Raw genomic sequence first — 14,399 nt, 5'->3', positions numbered from 1 at the left:
CCTAAATCACTTCCTCAGGTACCAATGAGGTGGTCTTGACGACGGCAAGCATTTTTTGTTCGCAACTATCTTGTCGATAAACGCTGAACAACCTCAGATGATATGTTGGTTCTTTTGGTGACTGTCAAAGCTTGGGATGAGGGATGACGAAAATCTCATTTTAACTTGAAGTCCAACATAATATTATACAGTTATGCTAGAGACTAACGTCTTAATTTCAATATTAGATGCCCCTTGCCATGCCTATGTACTCTCAAAGACAGTGATTCTTGCCCCCCAAAGAGACAATCATCATTCTTGACTTCCACACCGCCGTGACCCTCGACGCCCTATCAAGACACTTTCAGCAGTCTCACTCTCACTTTGATGGTCTTACATCAGTTGTTATACCATCCGCTCATTCCAATTATTAAGGTTAGGCTATATGTGCAGTGGCGCCTCTGGCCAGGTGTAACGAGAAAAGTGGTGAGAGTGACACATGTCACACACATTTAGAAAACCCGGAGTTACACACTTGATGCTGTAACTCCGTACTCGAACGTTCCTCACGGCCACTCGGGATGGCTACCTAAGAGAGATGTCAACTTAAGACAGCATCGGATTGGTGTTTTGGAGTGTTCCAGGCCTATGACCTCAAATTAGAATCTCGCGAATGGAATCAAATAGGAAGGACAGTTCGAGTGAAAGACACTTCCCACCGTCTGACTACCGCTCGTGTTAGAACATTCAGGAAGAGGTATTCTTCAGGGTATACTCACGTTAGTAACATTTGCGCCCTTCAGACTCGGAAGATTCTAGAAACCTCAATCCCATCTCTCCATCATGACCAGGTAGTCTGTTTTATCATATTCTTCCCATTGAATCTTGCGCGTTATTTGAAGAATCCTTTAGTCAAGACCAATCCGATTTTTTTTCCAGAGACGAACGCCTGCTTACATGTATGTAAAGGTAGCACAGGTGAGATGATGACACTAATCGAAACCGGCACAGAACAATCAAGTCATCCATCACTTTCAACCACTCCTCCCTTTCAAAGCCCGTTTCATGTAACCTCACTCCCAGAAACTAATAATTTTCTTCAAGTCAGGAAGCATGATATGCCACAGAAACAGTGCGATTCCGTCACAAATACCAACAGACGGGACTTGTCAAACAATGCCACCGACTCGCATCCGTGCCGCTGCCATATCCAAGCCGCATCTGTAGGTAAGGCGTGAAACGTGAGAGGGGTTGCATACAATCGAAAAAAGAAAAAGAAAGAGAGACAGAGAGACCAACAGCCGCTCGTTCGAATGGCACCTCAGAAACCGACGAGATACTAACAGATCCTTAATATATGACGTGGAAAACGATTTGCAACATTCATTGGGTTACTAAATATACATCACCATTATCCAACCGACAGGTAAGATTTACGGGGTTGTTTACGGTATTAGAACGGTAGATCGTTACGCCACTCGACGAAACGGTCTGTTGGTGAAAGCAAGTGGCCAGTTGGGTCAATCATAGACCCGTCAGGCGGTCTGACTTGGTTTGAAATGGGATAGCATGGGATGAAAGGAAGCGAGGTAGCTTTGGCAGCTTGGTTGGAGTGTGATGGATGAAGTGGTTTAAGTTTTAAAACTTAAAGGCGCCCCCGTCCGAGAGAACCAAATCAAAACATCAAAGACATAACTGGGTATCGCATTAAACTGTTTGAACGATGTGAGTAAAGCTATTCAACTCAAAAGGACTCCAGCGTATCACCATCCGGGAACTGTAAGCCGTATAACTCATCAGGCGTAACTCATGACTAAAACAAAGGAAAGCGTTCGGTAGGTTAGACGGTCTCGATGTACCTCTTCATCTCCCTGTTCAAATTGTTAGCATCTTGTCTTCATAGGTTCCTACATGGGGGCACTAGTTGGAAAGTTGGGGCAGTAACTTACCAGTCCGTGACGGCCTCGTCCCAGAGCCGGATCTCATGCTCTCTTGTCCCTCCATAATGGTCCACAAACTCGTCTCCAAACACTTCCCTCGCAATACTGTTCTTACTCATAAACCGGTCCGTAGCCTCCTTCAGACTCTTGGCTAGCCTAGCACCCGCATCCGTCACTCCACCAACCTGCTCTCCTTTGCCTAGCGGTGGACAAGGAATCTCAAGCTTTTTCTCCACACCGCGCCAGCCCAATGCGAGCACGGCGGACAAAACATAGAACGGGTTGGCATCGGCACCGGGAACGCGGATTTCGAAGCGGGTCGCACCAGCCTTGGAGCCCGGAGGACCGATAAGCCTGATAGAAGCGGCACGGTGCTCCAGACCCCAGGAGACGGTCACAGGTGCCCAGAAGTTTTCAACAAGTCTCTTGTAGCTGTTGATGGTTGGTGCAACCATAGGCATGACATCTGGCAGACCCTCAAGGATTCCGGCAAGGAAGTGTCTGCCCAGGTCCGAAAGATAAGCCACATCGGGATATGGGGCGTCGGGGTCGACTTCCTCACGAGCCAAGAGGTTCTTGCCATCTTTGTCAACGAGGGAGATGTGCATATGTCCGCTGTTTCCGGGGAGACCTTGCTTGGGCTTGGCCATGAAACAAGGAGTGATCCCGTACTTTGTGGCCACAGACTTTACGACATATCTGTGACATACATGTCAGCCAAACGCATGTACATGGGATGTGAAAAGGGGGAGCATGCATACTTGAACAAGCTGGCACGGTCGGCCATGTGCTTGACTTCTCCAAACTCGAGGGCAGCCTCAAATACACCCGGTCCACTCTCGGTATGCCAGCCCTCGATGTTGCACTGGAATTGTTCGCATGTATTGAATATATCGTAGTAGTAATCCTTATTGTGGACAGGTCGCGTCAAGCTGTAGCCAAACATGCCCTCGGTCAGGGATGGTAGTGAATGGGGAGGGTTCTCCTTCAGGTACGACGCTGTTGAATCGGAAGCGTTCTCTGACGGCGCTCGGAATTGAAAGAATTCGTACTCGGCTGTTGATGTGGCTTTAGTTGGTCTCGTTTCTGCAACACCTTGTTGTCCAAATGTACCTACCTCCAGCCATGGCTCCATACCCCTTCTCGCTCAACTTTGCCAACTGCTTCCTTAGAAGACCGCGCGGGCAAGCCGACACAGGTTCCATGGTGTCGGGGTCATGGAAGCTTATTAAGAAGAACGGCACATTGTTCTCCCACGGAATGCGCCGGAAGCTGTTCAGATCTGGAATAGCAATGATGTCCCTGTATCCGTTCTCCTTGTTGCTGACCTTCAGCTCTTTCACGTACGTCTGATCGTGCATATCCCACCCGAAGATGACAGAGCAGAAGCCGAAACCTGATTCGGCAATGGAGAGAAATTTCTTCTTGGATACAAGCTTGCCGCGCAGTTGGCCGTCAACATCGATACCAGCGAGCTTGACCGAGTTGTCATTGGCGAGCAGGTCGGGGAGCTGTGCCGCCGTTATTTCTTTCGGGGCGTTACCGTTCGTGGCCATTTTGGAGTTCGGAGACCTTCTATTTTAAAAGGGCGTAGGTATGGAGACGCGTAAGGAGACGTTCGAGATGAGGGTCGAATACCGGCGGAGGAAGACAGCAATGCGCTTTACCATAGAGGTTGGACAACCTCGCCAATGTAAGAAGATGGGATACCGTAATTTGCCTTTAGGTTGTCCTAAGTTTAGACGGAAGAAAGGGTTCGGCGCGCAAGATGGTTTCTGTTGAACCAGACGAAACCGGCGGATGGGACGATGACGATCACCTCGAGGGGCCCTGCAGTGGTTCCTGAGTCGAAACCCGGGCAGTTGCACAGTGCGCGCTAGAGATAAGCTTATCGCGCAGGAATGAACTCCTTAGGACTGAGTACTAAGTACAGTACGAAGCATGTACGAGGAGACCCTACGTCACCGCCTCAACTTCTGAGCTTACTGTACTACTACATGAACGGGCATACTTGGGTAGGTAGTCACGGCTGTATCTTGGCTTTCGTGGCTCAAGTAATTCGGACATAACGAGAGCCATCATGATGGACCTTTCGAATGTCTTGCAAGCAACGAAGATATTTCATCATGCGATTCTCGATCTTATCGAAAAGGTTTGTATAGAAACGTATCTTTTATCCTCCATCTTTCAACGATCTTCCCATAGTTACTGGGTACAGCCGGCACTCAATGATAAGCTCACCATGTCACAGCAGCAGCCACCCCCCAAGATAGACTCCGTCGGCAGCGAATACCACCAACCCCGCTTTGGGCAGCTGATCAACCCCGCTGGTGTCTTGTAACTGACCGACTTGGTCATCCAGCGAGGTGAGCCAGGATATGTCGCGGTTCTGGTGTCAAAAAGGGCATATGCAGTCACATCAAACTGCGACTCTTGAAGGAAGTTTAATAGATCAATCGCTCGACATGCCATCAAAACCGAAACAGCTTTGAAAACTGAACCATAACGGCAGGACGAAATGTCCACGATACCATCCACTTGAGTCCACATTATCTCCACGAAGCTAATGGCGGCGGGGTTCCCCACACATATCAGGGACCCCATCACCCCTCATCCTTTTGGGTAGGCCATCCCTACCTTACCTTGCTGGCCTACTGGCGGTGGTTGAGGTTGACAAACAGAAACACCATCATGTAGTGCGAACCTCTAGGGTAACCCATCCAGTCATCAAAAACTCACCAGTGAACTTACGATGCTTATCAAGCGTCACACATCAGCTGGCAGCCGCCATGGCTCAAACGAAAGGACACACTGCGAATTCGTGGTTCCGGTGGAGCAAGAATGTAACACGATGTACATCTCTCTCCCCGCCCTGTGTGTTACAATCTTGCCGTTATCGGATCCATGTTTGGATCAGCAACAACCGCCTCCTCCAGTCCCGTCTGATAGCTTGATGTGTTTGTGGCTCTCATCGGATCTATCTGAAAGCGAGACATATCAAAGGTAGAGGTAGCCACTCGAGGCAAAATTTCCGTGAAGCTCTCTAGTAGTTTGTGAAATTCTTGTCCATTGCTCTTTCTCTAGGCCCCTAGAACGTCATTGTTCTCCGCTACTAAGATCTCAGCTACGTTGTCTGTGGACCTTATCAACCGCCCCGCTGCTCGTCCTCGCTCAAGAAACTGACATCGCGAAAGCTTGTTCACCTACGCAAGACGAACCTCATAACCATTCTTAACTTTGATCTTCTAACAAACTCATACATCATGCCTGGACGTCTTGCGGGCAAGAATGCCATCATCACCGGCGCTGCTGGGTAAGTCAAGCCTAGACACCAAAAACACATCCCAAAATGGACAAATTAGCTAATTCCACATCTTCCCACGTCCGATAGAGGCATCGGCCTAGAAACCAGCATCCTCTTCGCCAAAGAGGGCGCCAACGTCCTCATGGCCGACATCTCCGCCGAAGCCATCCAGCGCGCCGAAGCCAAAGTCAAGCAGCTGGTGCCGAACGCATCGCGCGTTGAATCCATCGTACGTCATATCCATTTCTGCCCCAAGAATAACCCGCCCTCTTATCCAAGGCCCAGGTAGAACCAGCCAGCTAACCGTTCGGCTCCCGATCTAGGTATGCGACGTCTCCAAAGAAGACCAAGTAGAAAAGATGGTCTCGCACCTCGACCCCTGGGGCGGCCTCGACATCATCTTCAACAACGCCGGCATCATGCACAGCCAGGACGACGACGCCGTCGCCACCCCCGAGTCCATCTGGGACCTAACACACAATATCAACGTCAAGGGAGTCTGGTTCGGGTGCAAGCACGCTGTCCTGTCCCTGCGCAAGCACAAAAAGACCAAGGGCAGTATCATCAACACCGCCTCTGTCGTGGCCCTCGTTGGCTCTGCCACCCCCCAGCTGGCTTACACAGCCTCCAAGGGCGCTGTCCTAGCCATGACGCGCGAGTTGGCTATGGTGCATGCCCGCGAAGGGTTCAGGTTTAACAGTTTGTGTCCGGCTCCCCTCAACACGCCGTTGTTGCAGGACTGGCTGGGTGATGATAAGGCGAAGAGACTACGGAGGGAAATTCATTTCCCGACTGGGAGGTTTGGAGAGGCGGTGGAGCAGGCGCAGGCGGTGGTCTTTCTGGCAAGTGATGAAGCTAGTTTTGTTAACGGACATGATATGGTGGTTGATGGCGGCATGACGAAGGCGTATGTTACACCCGAGGGACCGGCGACGACGGCGCCGGTTAATAATGCGCTGAAGGAGAGTTTGGAGGAGTAAGAAGAAAGGGTTCCTAGCCCTCATAGACTCTGATTACCAAATGTCTTCTGTACATATGCACAGTGAGCAACAGTATGCGTCCCCCGACATGTAAACGTACGAAGCGACGCGATGTGAGGTTTATACATATGAGAAGAGGCGCAGCGAGCTGTAGAAAGAATGCAAAGTACAACTATTCTCATGCATTGCGTCTATCAGGAGAGGATGAATGTACCGAAAACCTTTCGTATAACTACTAACCATCGGGTCTATCAACCGCGTATAGACAGCTAAACCACGTGTAGTTCGAAGAAGACTATGTTGTCATAACCAAAAAAAAAGATAGCAGAAGAACATTAGAACAAGACGCCCCATGAAATGCCATGCAAAGACTTCGCCTAGAGCCAACCAACCGAACCCGAAATAGCCGCCCGCCAAGCAAGTCCCCCATTGACCTCATCACCTACTGCCTAGTAGGTTTGTATGCCCTCACTCAGTCATGTGCGTACTGTATCCCGACCGACCGAGCAACTGATAAGCCCTTATACGAACTGATTCTCCGTGTTACCCTCGCCCATGCTCTTGCTACTCGAGCTACCGCTCTGAATGTGTCCCAGAATGGCATCAACATAGTTAGCGCCGCTCCACTTCTGGTGCGTGAGCACATCAACACCGAGCTCCTTCTCGCGCTTCTGCACCAGCTCAACATACGCCTGCATGCCCTCGTCCTTGTAGCGGCGGGCCAGCTCGTTGCTGATGGTGGCGGTGCTGTGCAGACCCGCGAGCGAGACGAGCTGAAGGGTGAAACCTTCCTTCGCAATGTCCCAGATGAACGACTTGAGCGTGTCCTGGGTGAAGCCATGGGCCATCCAGTTGAACGAAGGGGAAAGGTTGTACACGAGACCCTTGCCAGGGAACTGTTCGCGCACGGCGCGGCCGAGCTCCGTGGCCACCTCGACGGACGGGTCGCCCGTCTCGACCCAGAGGAGGTCGGCGTAGGGACCGAAGGCGAGGGCGCGCTTGGTGGCGGCCGCCATGCCGTTGCGGAAGTGGTAGAAGCCCTCGCGCGTGCGCGGCACGTCCCAGTCCCAGTACACGGGGTGTTCGGGGGTGATGGATTGGGCGAGGGCGCGGCGGGCCGTGATGCCCATGTTGGGGTTCTGGGCAATGGTGGCCTTGTAGGTGCCGAAGAGGTCCTGGCGGACGTTGTGGTGCTCAAAGTGGGCAAGAGCAGCCTCGTCGAAGGTGACGAGCTTCGTGTTCTTGACCCACTCGGCCTCGTAGGCGTCGATCTCGGAACCGGGAGCACCGCGGGCTTCCATGTCGGCGAGGGTCTCGGCGAGGGAGGTGATGGAGGGGTCGGCGACACCGAGGATGAACTCGTGATCGCGGGCGTCGATGGAGGAAGAGAGCAGCTTACCACTCTCGGAGTCCGTGCGAGCGATCACAAGGTTCTCGGTGCCCATGACGTCCCACTGGAAGCGGGCGGCCTTGAGGCGGTTGATGTGCTCGCCGGTGGGGACGAGAACCTTGCCGGCAAGGTGACCGCACTTCTTACCACCGTGCATCTGATCCTCAAAATGAACGCCGGCGGCACCATTCTCGGCGAACAGCTTGGCAAGCTTCATGACGGCGGTCAAACCGCCGTGGCCGGTATCGCCGTCGGCAATGATGGGGCGGAAGTAGTCGGTATAAGGGGTCTTGGCCCGCTCCTCGGGAGTCATCTTGCTGCGCAGGAACCATTGCTTGCGGTCATGCATGCTCTGGGCCTTGTGAAGACGCTGGACCTGGTTGGGAACGGTGTTGTAGGGGTAGTCGCCAAAGTCGGGCGATACCTCGTTGGTGGAAGTCAGAACCGAGGAGCATGCCCAACCGGAAATGTAGAGGACCTCCTGATGAGGCGCCTGCTGGGTCATCTGAACGGGATCGATGGCACCCAGGGTATGGATGGGCTTGCCCTGGGCGTAGCGCTCCTGCACCAAGTTCCAGAGCTTGCGCGCCATGATGGACGAAGTATAAGTCTGCTGGAGCGAACCGCGCTTGCTCACGACATCGGCAGCAGTCCAGTCGCGCTTGATGCCCTTGAAGCGCGGCGACGCCCACCAAGCCTCAACTTCCTTGATCTGTTGTTGGAGGAGGGCATCTTCGGCGGCGCCGGCTTTCTGCTCCTCGGGCAAAAGCTGGAAGGACTCAAAAGGAATGGTCGAGGAAAAAGGATGCTCAACAGGAGCCAGAGGCGAGGGAGCGGTCATCCTAGCAGCTGATGTCGAGAGGAGCCGAGCGTGCGCGGAGGTGGTAGTGCTGGTTCTCACAGGGCGGGCGCAAAGACCGAAGAGGGGGGATGAAGTCTGCGCCGGGACAGTTCGCCGGGAGATTCTGGGGATTGCCCTGCGAAGCATTGTAGCTTTCAGAGCGTGTGAAATTGGTAACTGACTCGTGTACTTTCAGTTGCTTTGCAGCGGGCTTAAAACACAAGCTGGCCTTCTCTTCTTAAGAAGCGCAGCTGTGTTGTCCGGGAAAGGAGCGGGGCAGCGTGGTGTAGCAGCTAGCGGTAAGTACCTGAATGAATGTAGGACGAAAGGTTTGAGTGGGATTGTTTGGAAACAAAAAGATCTCAAGACTGTTGACTCTGTGAAGAGTTGTTCAAGTTGGGAACGACAGACTGCAAGGCAATTATTAAGCTAACTTGCCCCTGTCCTACGTTGGCAGGAGGAGACAAGAGGAGACAAGTCTGACAACTTGTCGTGTTTTGGTTGCGATACAGTATCGCCCCCCTGCCACACCCGGCTGACCACCGCCTTCCCCGACGCTGCCCCGATGGTGCCGACTCCATATCTCCATACATCTTGTGACGTGACAACCTGGGCTATAACCTGGGCCTGGCCGCCAAAGTTGACCAATGTTATACCCAACACGGGCAGTGCACGCCGACGAGTCCCCATCTCCCCGCCATGAGACTTGGAGGAGGTCCATAAAAAGGAGAGTGAGGTCCATTCAGTGAGGACTGGGAGGTCCATCTCGGCATTGCTATCGGCCTCACCACCTTCCTGCGACGTCCGTTCCTCCGGACATCAAACGCCGGCTGACAATACAACCTGAGTGGCGACAGCCGAGGAAGATTACCTTGCCTGTCATTGGCCAATGGCTCCTGTCATGCTTCCCCGCATCTCCCCAGATCGGCCGTTCAGGGGGTAATGCGATTTTCCATGAGGAGAGGGAGGGGCATGGCCTGGAGGAAAGGAGGACAGCCTTGGCCAGGGCAGACTAACAGGCCGCTGCGGGAGATACAAGCAGATTTTGTTAGCGAAACCATCCTTCAGGTCCTTCGAGGAAGCTGGCCGTGGCCGCCGTGGGTGCTGCCGAAACGGCTTTCCTCGGTTGTGAGACTGCAAACTGGACGGATTGGCGTGGGGGTTGGACCAAACGAGACACGGCGATGCAACGTCGTCACAAGCCGAATGACCGTGGGAAGCCGCTAAGGGCTCTGGTTGGGAGGAGAAAAAAAAAGACAAAAAGGCAACGCGATTCCTGGAGATTGCTCGGGGTGCTTGTGTCTTGCGAATCCCATCTCTTGATTATAAGACGACGGCGACGGCGACAACACTCACTTAAACGAGTCAGTCAGTGTCCACAGTTTCCAGCTTGCTTCCACTTCCCCAGACTGTCAAACAGAAAGCCTCAGGTACGGGATGGAGTCCTTGCCCTAGTTTGCCCGCGCTGTCTCCCAGATGCCCCCATTCTAAGGGAACTCCGCTCTTGCCGTCATGTTGACAGCTGTCTTCCAGCACGCTTGTCCCCATTTCCCCAGGCGTTCAGCGGCCCCAGTGTCCCCGCCCGCTTCTGGGGTAGCTCCAGCTGGGACCCCACCACATTCCTCGGCCTGAGCAGCGGTGGAAGACGGGAAGCGGCGTGTCGTCGCATGTGTTGTCGAGGTTGTACTGACCGGTGTGCGACCATAAGTATTTATAGGGTCGATCGAGCAATTGGCACCTCTTCTTGTTTGGTTATTCTTCTTCAGCAGCGTCGATACCCTCCGATTTTTGCTTGGTAGATATACGGTACACACACAAAGCTCAAAATGGCCATGAACCTTAGAACTGGGTCCCGGGCCTTCGGTGGAGCCCTCCGTGTAAGTGCTATGCGGACGCGAGTCAGGTCATCGCATCGATCTTTCTCTGTCTCTCCCTTGCCTTCCCCAGCTATTCCCCATCTCCTGTCTTGGGATGAATTCCACTTTTGGCGTTTGGCAGCACAGGACAGCCTTGCTAACATGTGTATCCCCCCTTCTGCAGAATCAGGCCCGTGTCTCGCGACGAGGCTACGCTACCGCCGAACCCGATCTCAAGACAGTGCTCAAGGAGGCCATTCCCGAAAAGCGCGAGCTCTTCAAGAAGGTCAAGGCCCATGGGAACAAGGTGCTGGGCGAGGTCAAGGTCGAGAACACAATCGGTGGCATGCGCGGCCTCAAGGCCATGATTTGGGAGGGCTCCGTACTCGACGCCAACGAGGGTATTCGCTTCCATGGCCGCACCATCAAGGACTGCCAGAAGGAGCTTCCCAAGGGCAAGAATGGCACCGAGATGCTGCCCGAGGCCATGTTCTGGCTTCTCTTGACCGGCAAAGTCCCCTCCACCAACCAGGTCCGCCAGTTCTCGCGGGAGCTCGCCGAGCAGGCTGCCCTGCCCGAATTTGTCAACACGCTCCTCGATAGCTTCCCCAAGGACCTGCACCCCATGACCCAGTTCGCCATTGCCGTCTCGGCCCTCAACCATACTTCCAAATTTGCCAAGGCCTACGAGCAGGGCCTGAACAAGGCTGACTACTGGGAGCCTACCTTTGATGACTGCATTTCCCTGCTCGCCAAGCTCCCTACCATTGCTGCCAAGATCTACCAGAACTCGTACAAGGGCGGTGGTGCTCTCCCCGCAGAGGTCGATCTCGAGCAGGATTGGGCTTACAACTTTGCTGCCATGCTGGGCAAGCCCGGCAAAGAGAACGAGAACTTCCAGGATCTTCTGAGGTTGTACCTTGCCCTTCACGGTGACCACGAGGGCGGCAACGTCTCTGCACACACCACCCACCTAGTCGGTAGTGCTCTGAGCGACCCCTTCCTCGCCTACAGCGCCGGTCTTCAGGGTCTCGCCGGCCCTCTCCACGGTCTTGCCGCCCAGGAGGTGCTCCGCTGGATCCTTCAGATGAAGGAGGCCATCCCCTCTTCCTACACGGACGAAGACGTGCGCAGCTACCTCTGGAACACGCTCAACTCGGGCCGCGTCGTGCCCGGCTACGGCCACGCTGTGCTCCGCAAGCCCGATCCCCGTTTCGAGGCCCTTATGGACTACGCGGCCTCCCGCCCCAAGATTGCGGCCGACCCCGTCTTCCAGCTCGTGCTCAAAAACAGCCAGATTGCTCCCGAGGTTCTCAAGCAGCACGGCAAGACCAAGAACCCCTACCCCAACGTGGACTCGTCCTCAGGCGTCCTGTTCCACCACTACGGCTTCCACGAAACCCTCTACTACACCGCCACCTTCGGCGTCTCGCGTGGTCTGGGCCCGCTCGCACAGCTCATCTGGGATAGGGCTCTGGGTCTGCCGATTGAGCGACCCAAGTCCATCAACCTCGAGGGTATCCTCAAGCAGGTTGAGGGACAGTAAATGCGGGTTAAGATTGAACGAATGATGTGAAGGAACGACCTGGAGTTGGTTGTGTCGTTGTTAGCGATTACACAGTGTCGCGATGATATTCTTCTGGATCACAGGACAGAAGCGAGCGAGCGAGAACGCCGAATTCACTTGCCTTGCATGTATGTATTATGACTAGGACGTCGCCTGTTGGTCTCATTTTCTCTTGGGAGAATGGGTCGAGTTGCCGAGGCCGTCCATTTTGTATTGTTCATTTTGTTGGTTTAAATATTTGCAAACACTTTCTAATTCCTTCTCCCTTCCATGATCTCACGATTACATTTATAGTAGTGTTCTGGCCTTGAACTCGACTGCTTCCCTTTGGTAGAAGCGTCTGTCCGACTTGCGCTTCGGAAGATGACATCCGTCTACAGTCACATCTCAAGTCTGACTGACTGACCGATCTGACCGAATTAATCAAAAGGCTTGGTTAGAACGCGAAAGGAATAATAAAAGTTGTGGTTATTTTTGGGATCAATATCCAGCTGTAAGGCATACGCACGCCAATTGGTCTCCCGTGTCCTGGAATTGGGTTAGCGATGACGTTAAAGTGGTATATAATGCATTCGCTATCTTAGCTCCGTGTAGTGTATTTTGTCCAGACTCAGAACAAATCCAAGTTACCCTGGGTTAACTACCATAGTGTATGGTTTGCGCTTGCATGGTGCACCTGAAGTGCTATCTGAAGTAATGGCTCTGTTTGATTGCATACCTTCCCCACTGTGAGTGTTGAGCGTAATAGTCATGTCAGTACCTCTACAGTTCACCCCTGGAAAGTTCGTTAGCTCGGTACTTACAGGGGTTTTTGACAGGGGAATGACAAGGGGGGTTACAGGGAATAAAACCAATAGAAATGCACATATAGAGCCCAGAGATCTTGAACAAGGAGAAAAGAGTTACGGAGAATCATTATATTTACTATACTAAAACCAAGGTAATCCGAATACTATTTCGTAGCCGATACATCCCTTAATATTAAGTATACCCTCCTTTCGCCTCGATAACTGCCTAAATTCTTCTAAATATCGAATATACTAGCCGTAGAAGGTAGTCTTACAGAACGGCTTCCTAAGCCTATAATATAATAAATTTAAGGCTATTTCCAATCGGCCGTATTAAATATTTATACTCAATCTACTTCTTTATCCAATTCCAAACGTATTTAATAGGGTTAAAATCAAGTAAATACAATAGCTATAGGACAATAATTGTACTAATAAAAATTTAAGCTATAAATGCCCGTATTAACTTTAAACTATAAACGGGGGTATTATCTTACTAAATTACACGATTCGGATTCTACTACCAAAATTGCAATAAAAAAGGAAGGATATATTATTAATAAAATACACTTTTAATCCTCCCCTATTTCTTATTTTAAATAATAAAAATACTTTTTTAATTACCTGTAAAGTAAACCCAAAATATCCAACTATATACCTTCTATTTAACCTTAATAAAGTCTTCTACTTTCTTATCCTTAAAGAAGGTAATAAATTAATAATTTAAATTAATACTAATTACCTATATTTTATTACTCTAAATCCAAAACTCCTATTCGAATAAAATAAAGTTAACGAACTACAAAACGAACTTAAAACGAAGGCGGCGGGTTCTCTCATCGAAGGGGATATATATAGGTTACTCTATACAATAAATACTTTATTACTCTATAACTACCTAAATTAAATATAATCTATAGGAAGTAAATTTAAGAATATACTTTTACAATTCATACTAAGGTAGGAACCTTTTCGACTTTATTAGGGTATTTATATACTAAAAAAGAATTCCAATTATTTCTACTAAAATTCAAAGAGGTCTACCGCTTTAATAGTATTAAGGGATAGCTTTGTAAAAGTACGTATATTATACTTATTTATCCAAATATTAATATTTCAATACGAATAATCTCCTTACTAAAAAATATATACTTACTTTATAATAAAGTTAAAACACACAATAATATCCTTATATTCTATTTTAGTATATATATATAGTACTTTATATATAACGCGCTCTTCGTATATAGTAGGTACTAACTTCCTCCTACCGTTAGGAAATAATTATAATATAAAAAATAATTTAATAATATTAATCGATAATTATAACTAATTAATATTTATACCCAGTAACAAGGAGGATAGCGGTTCTCGCAATAGTAATAAGGGCGGTACGCAGCTGTAACAGGATAATTAACGAAGTACTTACAGTGTAGTAGGATTTTAAAAGCCGGATAAGGATAACTTTAAATAAGGTTATTAATTTAATAATAATAATTAATAATAAATAATGTATAATAGCAATCCAATTAACTAAAGAAGGGTAATAAACTATCACGGGCAAAGGGTAGATAGTAGATGTAATTATACGTAATTGCACAAAGGAGAAAGGAAGAGAAGTGCAGCCGAATACCTAAAAGGCTAGCCTTATAAAGGCAACCGGCGGCGGGTCTAATAGACCCGCGGCAAGCAGCGTTCTAACTAATCAATTACCGGCAATAGTCAGCTTGCTAGCAGTAATAATAGTATACGGT

At 50.4% G+C, this 14,399-nt stretch overlaps 5 protein-coding genes across 5 annotated transcripts; 3 read left to right on the top strand and 2 right to left on the bottom strand.

Annotated features, from left to right (window-relative positions):
• Positions 1–1,635: 1,635 nt before the first annotated feature.
• B0T23DRAFT_421804 (putative glutamine synthetase) lies at positions 1,636–3,971 on the bottom strand. The gene is made up of 4 exons (XM_062839778.1): positions 3,037–3,971; positions 2,681–2,975; positions 1,929–2,618; positions 1,636–1,850 (listed from the first exon to the last, which is right to left on the bottom strand). Exons 1-4 carry the CDS (start codon positions 3,473–3,475, stop codon positions 1,820–1,822), a joined length of 1,455 nt encoding a protein of 484 aa, XP_062690708.1. The 5' UTR covers positions 3,476–3,971; the 3' UTR covers positions 1,636–1,819.
• Positions 3,972–4,890: 919 nt separating this feature from the next.
• B0T23DRAFT_189996 (NAD(P)-binding protein) lies at positions 4,891–6,639 on the top strand. The gene is made up of 3 exons (XM_062833206.1): positions 4,891–5,232; positions 5,311–5,452; positions 5,547–6,639. The coding sequence occupies exons 1-3, from the start codon at positions 5,183–5,185 to the stop codon at positions 6,201–6,203; spliced, it is 849 nt and encodes a 282-aa protein (XP_062690707.1). The 5' UTR covers positions 4,891–5,182; the 3' UTR covers positions 6,204–6,639.
• B0T23DRAFT_384395 (isocitrate lyase) lies at positions 6,372–8,943 on the bottom strand. The gene has a single exon (XM_062837475.1). The coding sequence runs from the start codon at positions 8,579–8,581 to the stop codon at positions 6,725–6,727; it is 1,857 nt and encodes a 618-aa protein (XP_062690706.1). The 5' UTR covers positions 8,582–8,943; the 3' UTR covers positions 6,372–6,724.
• Positions 8,944–9,408: 465 nt separating this feature from the next.
• B0T23DRAFT_189883 (uncharacterized protein) lies at positions 9,409–10,319 on the top strand. Its single transcript, XM_062833204.1, has one exon. It carries the CDS (start codon positions 9,619–9,621, stop codon positions 10,231–10,233), a length of 615 nt encoding a protein of 204 aa, XP_062690705.1. The 5' UTR covers positions 9,409–9,618; the 3' UTR covers positions 10,234–10,319.
• Positions 10,164–12,087, top strand: B0T23DRAFT_189946 (2-methylcitrate synthase mitochondrial precursor). The gene is made up of 2 exons (XM_062833205.1): positions 10,164–10,311; positions 10,475–12,087. The coding sequence occupies exons 1-2, from the start codon at positions 10,261–10,263 to the stop codon at positions 11,834–11,836; spliced, it is 1,413 nt and encodes a 470-aa protein (XP_062690704.1). The 5' UTR covers positions 10,164–10,260; the 3' UTR covers positions 11,837–12,087.
• The last annotated feature ends 2,312 nt before the right edge of the window (positions 12,088–14,399 follow it).

Source organism: Neurospora hispaniola, assembly GCF_033458365.1.
Source record: "Neurospora hispaniola strain FGSC 10403 chromosome Unknown B0T23scaffold_6, whole genome shotgun sequence".
NCBI classification, from domain to species: domain Eukaryota; kingdom Fungi; phylum Ascomycota; class Sordariomycetes; order Sordariales; family Sordariaceae; genus Neurospora; species Neurospora hispaniola.
This window is presented reverse-complemented; position numbering and strand designations above follow the sequence as displayed.

Coding starts and splice junctions, on each gene's coding strand:
- B0T23DRAFT_384395 (XM_062837475.1), bottom strand. CDS start 8,581: ATGCTTCGCAGGGCAATCCCCAGAATCTCCCGGCGAACTGTCCCGGCG.
- B0T23DRAFT_189996 (XM_062833206.1), top strand. CDS start 5,183: ATGCCTGGACGTCTTGCGGGCAAGAATGCCATCATCACCGGCGCTGCT. Junction 5,233..5,310: donor ATCATCACCGGCGCTGCTGG/GTAAGTCAAGCC, acceptor CACGTCCGATAG/AGGCATCGGCCTAGAAACCA. Junction 5,453..5,546: donor CATCGCGCGTTGAATCCATC/GTACGTCATATC, acceptor CTCCCGATCTAG/GTATGCGACGTCTCCAAAGA.
- B0T23DRAFT_421804 (XM_062839778.1), bottom strand. CDS start 3,475: ATGGCCACGAACGGTAACGCCCCGAAAGAAATAACGGCGGCACAGCTC. Junction 2,976..3,036: donor GTATGGAGCCATGGCTGGAG/GTAGGTACATTT, acceptor CCACATCAACAG/CCGAGTACGAATTCTTTCAA. Junction 1,851..1,928: donor GACGAGGCCGTCACGGACTG/GTAAGTTACTGC, acceptor CAATTTGAACAG/GGAGATGAAGAGGTACATCG.
- B0T23DRAFT_189883 (XM_062833204.1), top strand. CDS start 9,619: ATGCAACGTCGTCACAAGCCGAATGACCGTGGGAAGCCGCTAAGGGCT.
- B0T23DRAFT_189946 (XM_062833205.1), top strand. CDS start 10,261: ATGGCCATGAACCTTAGAACTGGGTCCCGGGCCTTCGGTGGAGCCCTC. Junction 10,312..10,474: donor CCTTCGGTGGAGCCCTCCGT/GTAAGTGCTATG, acceptor CCCCTTCTGCAG/AATCAGGCCCGTGTCTCGCG.